Source organism: Lithobates pipiens, unplaced genomic scaffold (assembly GCF_037356315.1).
Source record: "Lithobates pipiens isolate NorthernLeopardFrog02 unplaced genomic scaffold, aLitPip1_a1.2 Scaffold_16, whole genome shotgun sequence".
NCBI lineage: Eukaryota > Metazoa > Chordata > Amphibia > Anura > Ranidae > Lithobates > Lithobates pipiens.
Window position 1 is genome coordinate 204,880,780 of NW_027507748.1, and position 12,235 is coordinate 204,893,014.

The 12,235-nt window shown below is 43.7% G+C and overlaps 1 protein-coding gene across 1 annotated transcript in view; it reads right to left on the bottom strand.

Moving 5' to 3' along the window:
* Positions 1 to 6,448: 6,448 nt before the first annotated feature.
* The window catches only part of EFHC2 (EF-hand domain containing 2), a 154,008-nt gene continuing 148,221 nt past the window's right edge, over positions 6,449 to 12,235 (bottom strand). The window contains exon 15 of the mRNA XM_077480923.1: positions 6,449 to 6,656. Within this exon, the coding sequence (XP_077337049.1) occupies positions 6,561 to 6,656 (96 nt within the window). The 3' untranslated portion in view covers positions 6,449 to 6,560. The remainder of the gene's footprint in view (positions 6,657 to 12,235) is intronic.

Genomic DNA, 12,235 nt, shown 5'->3' on the forward strand with positions numbered 1-12,235 from the left:
CGTAAATGAAGATAAGATCAGGGCTGTATATATGCTAGATAAATTAGCAATAAAAGCAAGGGAAACATGAAGCAACCTTTATGATTTTCCCAATGTTGCTGATTTGGCATGACTTCAGAGCTACCATACTGTTATAAAACAGAACCTTTACTTCACAGATGTGTTTCATCAACTTGAGACAAATTTTATACAAAAAAAATCTCCCTGTGTTTCTGTTCTGAAGAAAGGACAAAATAAAATCATTGAACCAAGAACAGTACAAGACACTGTGGTCTTTTTAAAGGAACATTTTAAGGACACGTTTGTGTGTGTGCGTGTGTGTCTTTGTGTTCATCTCATAACTTCACTTAAATAATATGAGAGTCAGTCAAATAAAAATAAAAATAAATTTCTTAATTTGGATCTCTCGATGTCAGCATTTACAGTGTATATTGGCAACCCCCCTTACAATACATGTGTGTGTCTATAATGTAATTTCGGTAAACCTATATAGATGCATTCCCTTGTTAGGAGAATATAGATTTTATTTTATTTTTTATGCAATAGATTGTGCTATGTGCCTCTAAAAATTGTATAATTATTTTATGAGGCTCAGTGTTGGAACCAATTCAGTTGAGTACAACAGATATTTTAGTACAATTTCCAAAATTTCCAAAATGTGATCATATATAAAGGATCAGGAAAATGTTTTCTGAATTTCTCAACTTCAAAAATCTAAAAGAGAATGTTGCTATAATGCACAATTTGGACTTTAATTACATTTTATATTTTTAAATTGTGACAAAAAAACACAAGCGAGAAAAGGGCCAAAAATCACCCAAGCCTTTTTGCAATGCCAATATTCTTTAACCTCCCTGGCGGTACGATTATTTCGGATTTTAGGTGCTAAAAGCGGTACAATTATTTTGCATGAAAATTTGGCGTTTTATATTGTAGTCCTGCAATTCTTAGGAATAACTCTCTTAAATCTGTCCAAACCAGAGTCTAGCAGACATCCCGGGTATGATAAAGTTTGAAAAATGAAATCATAAATTATAATATAATAAATAACTATAAATAATTGTACCAAATAATAATATAACAATAATAAAAATTATTCAATAATGTAATCAAATCAAAAACACTGAAATTTGCTCAGTTGCAGAATTGTCGCTGTCATTACTTTTCAGTATTTGATGACGGATCTCCCCACAAATCGCTATCTCTCAATTCTGCGAGTGATTCCAATTTATTATCGCTGTTTTCTAGCTGGTCTAAAATCATTTTTGATGTAAAGTGACAGTTTTGGTTGCTATGGACAATCTCCAGTTTCCAGGCATAAAGAACAGTTTTTATAATATAAAACTACATGCAGGACACTGGGCAGACCACTAGGGACAAAGGGGATGTGAAATAATTACATACAGCAATGTAATCTGTAAGATTACATTATACTGTATGTATACTGTGTGCTTTTACTTTTTGAATTTGGCGCCGATCTCCGTCCCCGTGCGTCACAGCGCTCGCAGGGAACGGAGATCGGCTCTGTGATAGATCCGGTGGAGGACGAGCCGCTCGTACAGCGGGGGGACATCGCTGGATCCAGGGGAGAAGGTAAGTAATCTCCTCCTGCATTTAGCGATGCGGTCTGGCTCGGGGTTACCGCTTTTGGTACAAAAACTCCACCCCGAGCCAGACTCGGGAATACCGACAGGGGGGGGGTTAACAAATCTTTGAGCAAATCTCGAACCATACACACATTTTCTATCGTTAGTGCTAATAGATGTGCCAGTCAGTATTTATATGTGCTTCCCCCACAGACATCTAGCACTGGTTCATAAAAACCAGAGCAATGAAAATTAAAAACAAAGGGGGTGCAGCTGCAATCCAGCTGGATTCATCTGAATTTTAAAGTATAAACCTGAAAGGTAACAGCTCTGCCTTTGCCACTGTTTTCTTTGCTCCAGTTTTTAACCACTTCAGCCCCGGAAGAATTTACCCCTTCCTGACCAGAGCACTTTTTGCGATTCGGCACTGCATCGCTTTAAGTGAAAATTGAGCGGTCGTGCAACGTGGCTCCCAAACAAAATTTTGTTCCCACAAATAGAGCTTTCTTTTGGTGATATTTAATCACCTCTACGGTTTTTATTTTTTGCGCTATAAACAAAAAAATAGAGCCAATTTTTTTTTTTTAAAGCGCATTCTTTTCAAATTTTTGCTATAATAAATATCCCCAAAAAATATATAAAAAAACATTTTTTTTCCTTAGTTTAGGCTGATACGTATTCTTCTATATATTTTTGGTAAAAAAAAATCGCAATAAGCGTTTATTGATTGGTTTGCGCAAAAGTTATATATAGGGGATAGTTTTATGGCATTTTTATTGATAATTTTTTTTTTACTAGTAATTGCGGTGATCAGCAATTTTTATCATGACTGCGACATTATGGCGGACACATCGGACAATTTTGACACATTTTTGGGACCATTGGCATTAATACAGCGATCAATGCAAAAAAAAATTGCATTGGTTACTGTAAAAATGTCGCTGGCAGTGATTGGGTTAACCACTAGGTGGCGCTGTAGGGGTTAAATGTGTCCTAGGGAGTAATTCTAACTGTGGGGGGGAGGGGATGTGTGTGACACGTCACTGATCACCGCTCCCGCTGTTCAGTGACAGTGTCATTAGGTAGAACGTGGAGATGATTGTTTATATTAGCATCTCTCCGTTCTTCTTCACCATGAGATGATGTGTATGTTATTCCTGCGGACATAGAGTCCGCGACACCCGCGGTCACGGAGCTCTGGCAGCGGCGTGTGCGCGCCTGCAAGCCGCTTCTTAGGGGGCCACGTACAGTTACGTTAATCTGACCTTCTGCCGCAGTATATCTGCGTGAGGTGGTCGGGAAGTGGTTAAACAAATTTGATAAATGCACATTCATTCAGGGAGCCCTGCAGAACACATGGAGATTATGTAGCACTACCGTGCAGGAGCCACTTAGTAACTTGGGTTCTCTGTTCTGTACCTCGACTCCAAGAACACCCTCAGACCCTGTGGTTGAATGAAAGTTACTGCAAGCACACGAGTATTGTAACCTTTAAATCGGTCGTGAATTAGCACCTGGAAATAGACTCGAGACCGCTTAGAGGTAAAAAACTCAATGTACTGATACAGGTTAGAATAAATTATGATTTGAGCATAAATAATCACACAGAATCACTGTAATCACTATGCCAAGGTAACGTAGAATAGAGTTCTGTAGCACTAGACTGGAATTAACACATACATTAGCAAAGTCAGCAAAAAGCAGGGCATGTAAGCATTAACTGCAATTTGATTATTAATAATGACTAGTCTAGATTGCACTCTAGGAGAATGACTAGAATATGGTGCAATGTCCTCTGAGAGGTACCTCTTAGCATAGGCAATAGGTAAAAGTCTGTGTAGCAGCTATAAGGGCCAGTCTTTAATCTGAACTCCTCCACCAGCTAGCGTTGGGGCCCAGTTGTACTGTCTGTGCACATGAGAATAGTCCCTTTCTCTAGCAGGAAATCCCTACAGCAGCAGCTCATCAGTCTCAGCGATATTGTGGCGCACCAATCCAAGCGATATTGCAGCTCACCATCTGGTCACACACAGCAATTAGTCCACTCTCTGCTCTGCACCCAGATGAGTCTGTCTGCACTCAGCACTCCTGATCCTGCTCAGGCTGCCGATATTCAGCATTGATGGTGCACACTAGTCAATGCTGTACACTCTCTGATCTCCCTTGTGGCAAGAGAAAGCCGTGTCCTGTACAGCTTGAGAAAATGCAGCTCTTTTCCCTCCTGGCAATCTCCCTCTGGAAAATACAGTTCAAAACCTCTTTATTACAGCAGAGTCTCTTTCCTCTGGACTACAGTTCCCACAGTGCAGTGCTGCCTGATTCAATCTATCAAACTCGTCCTGCTCAGCAGCTCACTCTCTATTATAGCTGTTAACCAGTTCAGTGCCACAGGGCAGCAGCTACAGAAAGCAGCTGCAGCTAGTATTTCTCTTACTCGCAATCTTAGCCAACCACCTGGCTACACATAAGTAGACACAGGGAAAGCATAATGTTTATGTTAATGGAAGCCCTATCAGCAAGTGGCTCCATCATATGTAGCACTGAGGGTGCAGGAGCCAGCAGCATTGAAATGTATAAACTGCAGATGCTGGAGTAAGAATTTTAACAACTAGATTACTGGGATATGTTTACATTATTTGGCAGCACAGTGGCTAGGTGGTAGCACTTCTGCCTGGAAGCATTATGGCCATTTGTTTGAATCCCAGCCACATCATTACCTGCCTGGAGTTTACATGTTCTCCCTGTGTGTATGTGGGTTTTACCACATCTAAAGACATGCCAGGCCCCGGCTGAGCTCTTTGACCAATAGAATGAAGTGGCCCCGGCTGAGCTCTTTGACCAATAGAATGAAGTTGACTGATGTTAGAGGCCCCTCAGACTGGGCCTGGAGGGGGATCGCCCCGGGGACTGCCCTGGTTTATAAGTGGACACTGGGGTGCCGGATCATTAGAGTGGGATAATGTGGTGGTCTAGACATGGTTGGGGCTGCTGCTGCCATAAGTTGATAGGTTTCCCCCGGTCCCCCACGAAGTATTAACTGTGTATTTTTGTCATACTGGAAAACTGAGTGATTTGTGTCTTTTACAGTTTGTCTCTGTATTACCTGCAATCCGTAAATAAAGAATTAAAAAAAAAAAAAATAAATAAATAAATAAAGACATGCCAGTGGGGTAATTGGCTCTAGTATGTGTATGTATGAATGTGAATTAGAGACCTTAGATTGTAAGCTCCTTGAGGGTGGGAACTGATATAAATGTAAAATTATATATATATATATATATATATATATATATATATATATATATATATATATATATATATATAAATGATTAGTGCTATATAAGTACCAATAACTAAACAAAATATTTTATTGTCTTAACCACTTCTGCCTGAAGATTTTTACCCCTTCCTGACCAAAGCACTTTTGGGCACTACGTCGCTTTAATTGCGCAGTTGAACGATGCTGTACCAAAACAAAATTTGTGTCCTTTTTTTTCCCACAAATAGAGCTTTCTTTTGGTGGTATTTGATCACCTCTGCGGTTTTTATGTTTTGCGCTATAAACAAAAAAACTGCGACTTTTTGCTATAATAAATATCCCCAAAATATTTTTTCAAAAACAAATTTCTTCATCAGCTTATGTCAATATATATTCTTCCACATATTTTTGGTAAAAAAAATCGCAATAAGCGTATATTGATTGGTTTGCATGAAAGTTATCGCGTCTATAAACTATGGGAAAGATTTATGGCATGTTTAAGGCATTTTTATTATTTATTTATTTTTTTACTAGTAATGGCGGTGATCTGTGATTTTTAGCAGTATTGCGACATTGCGACGGACACTTTTGACACATTTTTGGGACCATTGACATTTATACAGCGATCAGTACTATAAAAATGCACTGATTACAGTGTAAATGACACTGGTAGGGAAGGGGTTAACACTAGGGCACGATCAAGGGTTTAACTGTGTGTTCCCTCAGTGTGTTCTAACTGTATGGGGATTGGATTGAGTAGGAGAAGAAAAATAGTCTCCATTCCTCTGACAGCACACACAAATCCCCATGCTGGCGCTTGTGCACACGATCGCGACTGCTGGTCACATGCATCGGGTCCCCCCTCTGTGCAGCAGCGTGCACGCGCCCTCTGGTGGCTCCTAAAGGAACCCCATACCTGCACTGGGTTTCGCACAGGGGAGTCATTCTGCCCCTGTATATGTACGCGAGCCGGTTGGGAACCGGTTAAATGCTGAGGGTTTATAGTAAAGCTTTGTTTTTTTTGTTTTTTTTAATTAAAATAACAAACATGTTATATTTACCTGCTGTGTGCAATGGCTTTGCACAGAACAGCCGCAATCCTCCAGGCTCTCCCACCCCCACACCGCCGAGTGCCCCCATAGCACACCGCTTTCTGTGCAGTTAGGTACAAAACCGACTTTACAATCACTTTAATACTACAGCTAAATAGATGTATAGTAAGAAAACAACAAAAAACAGGAAATAAGTCCACAACCTATGATGTCAATTCAGTTAGGTCTTTGAATAAGACTCTGACTACTAATGGGAGAAATTCTCTGGGGTTGCAAATAAATTCCAATCACATCTATCACATTCTAAAAACAGTTTGCAACAGGCTGTTTTCTTCTTAGAGGACACAATCAAAATGAAGGTCAGCATCAGTATGTGATTTTATCTGTTGTAATGATGAAAAGAAAGTGACTGCTCAATAATGACAAAAGCTGTATACTTACTGTATGTTTAATTTGCTCCATTGTAAATGAAAATATATATATATATATGAAAAAAGTACATAATCTTCTATGATCCTATATTTACTCCATAAATATCAGTACGCATATAGTTATCATTCTACAATGTCTTTATTTTTCATATAGGACCCAACTGAAATGAAAAATTAAAATGGGTGTGCATGTACACATAAAGGTGTTATGAACATGACAATTGTTATCATTTCAGTTCTGCAGCCCAAGCCATTCTTCAAGAAGGAGCAGGTAATTCACGAACATTACAACACTGCCTGTAGCTTGCCCACTCCATTCAGCATCAAACTGAAAACAAAGAACAAAATCATTAGACCATAAGCAGAATGTATAGTATATTCATATTTTATAAGGTGAAATCATGCACGTTTCTGACCCACAAACAAACGCACTTTACTTTAGCAAACGCCTTTCCTAACCTAAATCTACATCAGGATACAATACTGTACCTTAACAAAGTGATCCAGTGCCCTACATCCTTGTCTTCACCTATGAGTGTTTAAAACCAGAGGATCAACTTCCGGTTCCGGCGCCACATGAGGAGGAGGTGATCACCCTCAGCTCCCGTGTCCCTCCTCGCCAATACTGCTCTAAATTCCGCTACGGACCTCGGGGAGAACCGACACCTTACCTGCAGCAGGGTGACCCCTCATGGATCGTTTTGTGGAGCGATCCTACGCTAAAGCAGCCTCGGCGGGGCTCCCGCCTGGGGGAGAGACACACGCGGCCAACATGGCGGCCGCGCCGCACCTGACTGAACAGGCCCCGATGCCTTCTGACTCGCCGATTTCCGCGGCGCCACCACAGGCAGACCCAGCATCACCGGAGGGCATAGCCCACGCCGTTGTCCTCCTACTGGGTCCCACGCTCACAGCCACAGTGGATGCAGCAGTCAATAGGGGGTTGGAGCAGCTTCACCTGGAAGTACGGGCCCAGGCTCAGAGACTCCAACAGGCTGAGGATCGTATTTCGGCCCTGGAAGATGAAGCTGCAGGTACCTCTGCTACGCTAAGCAGGGTCCTTCATACCCAGAAGGAGATCTGGGAGAAGCTGGACGATTTGGAGAATAGATCCAGAAGGAACAATTTACGCATAATCGGCCTCCCGGAATCGGTCTCCTCGGCCCAACTATCAGCTTTATGCGCCATTATGATTCCCGAACAACTGGGCCTTCGTGCGCCGTGCACGGTCGAACGAGCGCATCGTATCGGTCAGCCGTCCGAATCACGCTCCAAGCCCCGGCATGTCATCGTGAAATATCTCAATTACGCCGACAAGACGGCTATTATGCAGAAATTTCGTACTTCGCGTTCGTTAGTGATCGACGGGGTCAAACTGCTCCTATTCGCTGACTATTCTGTGGATGTTATGCACAGACGCAAAGCCTTTTCACCGGTCTGTACGGCTCTCTACAACCTTCGTGTCAAGTTCTCTTTGGCGTATCCAGCCACGCTACGCCTCCAAAGTAACGAAGGAGAACAGCTCACCTTTACTACGCCGGGAGCAGCCGAACGGTACGTTGAATCGTTGGGGTCTGCCATGGATCAATCGAACGTGTCAGACGCATCTTCTCCAAACTCCGGGAACAGGTCGACTGCACCTCCTAAGTCTCACCGCAGTCCCATTAACCCTCCACACAAGCGCATCAGGGTCACACCCAAGGACGATCGTTCCGGAAACCGCTGACAAGTTCTTCGTTTCGCCGAATATGGGAGGACCTTATGGTGAGACTCTATGTTCAATTGAGCTCCCCCCCCTCTTTCTCTTCGACCCTTTTAAAAAAAGTCGTGGAACTAGCCTATGCATACGAAGGGATGCCGTCTGAACGCCTAGGGCCCCAATGACGGCTTCATGACTTCAGCCCGCCTTTGATTTTGGACTTACACTTTTTTTTTTTTTTTTTTTCTGCTTCTAGTTTTTTCTGTTTCCGCTCTGCTTGGACAAGCAGAGGCTGCATCCACCACAGGTTGCCTTGTTGATTGCCACTTTTTACTGTCACTACTGTTTGCTAAAAAGTTGTACGTTTTATGTAAATGGGGATCGCAGTTTTCACCTCGGCTCCCTCACCCTCTACCCCTACCCTGCGAAATTGGGGTTTCATGGCTGGTATATTTGCCCTCCCTAGGGTTTTGCTTCTCCTCTCAATTCACTCAGTCTTGTGCCCCTGTGGGGTACTGGGTACACTCGCTACCCTGTTTATCCTTTGTTTTCTCTTTTTATCACCCTTAAATCCCATTCATTCTCTCTGAGTTCCACTGTCTCCCTTTTTGGCCCCTTTACTGCCATCTGGGGAGGGACGGGACGGGGCTGGTAGCCGAGTCTGAAAGTTGTGACTCATGTGGAAAAAAGGAAAGTTCATATATGTTGGGATGTTACCACACACATTGTGTTCCTTATCGATGCATAGATACCTAGTTTTTGTAGTTGTACACCAGATGCTGACACCTGTTTTAGTTTCTAGACCTTTGAGACCTGTTGATTATATATTGAGACATACGAACGCGGGGACTCTTGAGCACAGCAAGACTGTCCTTGCACTAACCACTAGTATTTCTACCCGGCTATCTTTCCTGTCCCATCAATCGCTGGTGGATGTGACGTGAAAGTTATCTCGTGGAATGTCAAGGGGCTTAGATCTCCGTGTAAACGCATGGCTGTACTGAGGCACCTGAAACGCCTCCGAGCGGACATAGCTTTACTGCAGGAGACTCACCTCACGGTAGAGGATTTCCAACGGCTACGTAAATTATGGGTGGGTGAGGTCTATGGCTCGCCTGCCACTGGACGTAAGGCTGGTGTAGCCATCCTAATACATAAACATCTCCCACACGAAATAGTATCTGTTAAAGCTGACAATGAGGGTCGTAAGGTGACAGTACAGTTGATCCTTGACTCAACCCCCATGGCCATCACTAATATTTACGCACCTAACTCTCCGAGCTCGCCATTCTACCAGGATGTCATTCAATGGATTTTAGCCTTCCCTGACTCACAGCATCTGGTTGGAGGAGACTTCAACTCGGTGATGTCCGTCATAACTGACCGTTCTAAGACTGGCACCGGTAGTGGGACTGCACTGACTTCTACTGCACCCAAACCTACTCCATTAGCCCAAGCCCTGTCTTCCATAAGCTTCACTGATATATGGCGCTTACAACACCCTACGAGCCAAGAATATACCTTTTTCTCTCCTCCGCACCAGTCTTTCTCGCGCATCGATTATTTCTTTGCATCACCCGCATTGACGCCATTCATTAGAGATTCAGAAATTCTAGATGCCAGGATATCGGATCACAGTCCAGTAGTAGTGCAGTTATCACTCACAGGTACCCTTCGAGGGCCGAAGCTATGGAGGTTCCCCTCCTATTTGGCTGACAGCCCGGACTTTCAAGACATGCTTAGGACTGCATGGACTGACTACTCGACCACGAATAGCGCGCACGTCTCGGATCCTAATCTTTTTTGGGAAACGGGTAAAGCTTTTATGAGAGGCAGAATAATATCATACACTGCGCAACTGAAAAAACACAATCGACGCCAGTATGAGGCCTCTAGTAGAGTGCTTAAAGCAGCTCATGAGCGCCTGATTACACACCGCACACCGAAGCACATTCAGGACTGGACCCAAGCCAAAAGGGAATTTGACCTTTGGGCTGAGCAACAGGAGTTGTCTCAACTGGCATACTCCAAACTATACTTTCATAGATACGGGAACAAATCAGGCAAACTCCTTGCGAAATTATGCGCGGGACCCAGGAAAACCACTCGCATCCATTCGATGCGAGATGTAGACGGCTCAGTTACATCAGACGCGGATAGAATTAATGCCATTCTTACCAACTACTACTCTAATTTATACAAAGCTGACTTAACTAATATAGATATGGCTGACGCTTTTTTGTCCTCCGTTAATCTACCGACCTTACAGGATGACCACCTTACTGAACTCAATGCCCCCATTACTCTCGAAGAGGTCAAACGCACTATATCGATCATGTCCGCGGGCAAGGCGCCTGGTCCGGATGGCTATTCGGTGGAATTTTACAAATCTACCGTGGAATACTTGCCGGATACCCTCCAGACTGTTTATGCGGGCATGTGGCAGGGAGGTCCTTATTTGCCCACGGGTTCGCATGCTCACATAAAACTGATCTCCAAAAAAGGCAAGGATCCCACTATGCCTGGCTCCTATCGGCCAATTTCACTTATAAATGTAGACGTGAAAATTTTATCTAAAATAATTGCCGCTAGACTAGCCAAATTTCTCCCTTCGCTGCTCCACTCGGCCCAATCAGGATTTGTGTCTGGACGTTCTGCTACCCTTAACATTCGCAAAGTTCTTCTAGCCCTTCACTATGCCAAAAATCACCCCACACAAGACGTAGCCATAATCTCTCTAGACGCGGAAAAAGCATTCGATAACGTGAGTCTACCTTGGCTGTTCAGGGTGCTGGAGCAATTTGGCTTTCGGGGCCCTGTTCTGCAATTTTTACGCCTGATGTATTCGTCCCCCACAGCACGGTTGGTTACCCCAGACTCCATGTCTGACTTCATACCTCTATCCAAGGGAACCAGACAGGGGTGCCCACTGTCACCACTACTGTTTAACTTGGCGATTGAACCTCTCTCTCGCTGGCTCAACTCGGAGGCTGGGATCAGTGGTCTTCCGATAGGTCATCACACACTGCGATCCGCTCTTTTTGCGGACGATGTCCTGTTGTTCACCACTGATCCCACTTCGGATTTTGACAAGCTGCAAAAAACCCTTGCCACTTTTCGGGAATGCTCGGGGTTTCGAGTTAATTTTGACAAGAGTGAAATATTACCCCTGAACCCCAGGATGTCCCATAAATGGATACATTACTCCCCGTTCACTATAGCCAAACATCACATCACATATCTCGGTATACACATTGGACGGGAACCGACGTCGTTATACGGGCTGAATTACCCTCCACTTATTTCCAAAATAGTGCAGGAATTGGATTTATGGACAGCTTTGCCTATATCACTCTTCGGGAGATGCCATTTGTTTAAAATGATATCATTTGCTAGACTGCTATACCCCATGCAAACTATACCCCTTCTGCTGAAACACACTGATGTCCAGAAAATATACAAGGCACTGTCGGCCTTTTTGTGGTCTCGTAAAAGAGCACGTATAGCTCTCCGCAAACTGTGCCTCCCGAAGACTGATGGCGGGGCAGGGGTACCTAACCTTCGCTTTTATAACCTTGCATGCCTCCTACGTCAGGGTCTAGATTGGTTGTCAGGCAACTCTAGGTACTGCAATGTTAGACTGGAAGAGGCTATGACGGCACCATATTCATTGGCAGCAATTCTTCACTCCAAAATACAGGCTTTACCGTCTCATCTGAAATCTAACCTGCTGATTAGGGATACTGTTGTTGCCTGGAGGGAGATCCGCAAACTACTGGGATTGCCAACATCCGTGTCAAGTTATCTTCCTATTCAGGGGAATCCCATGTTCTTACCGTCCACGCTACATTCTATCTTTGAGCAGTGGAGAATAAAGGGTCTTACATCTACCAAAGCTGTCTTTAACACTGGTTCTCGCAAGTTTAAATCATTTGCAGTCCTATCTCGGGAATTTTCGCTTCCACCGACCCATCTTTTTTACTATTATCAGCTGATTGACTACTTGGGCTCCCTTTGCGGTCCGCAAACGGACCCCTTTCAGAAGTCTTTCATCGATACGGCGGTGGCCTCTGGAGACTACTCGATCACCAATCTTTACTCTCACCTCATTCAACATCAGGCTGACAAATATCATCTCACTCCATTCCGGCAGTGGGCGACCCTTCTGCAAGACGAAGATATTCCAGATAAATTATTGGAGGGGTACA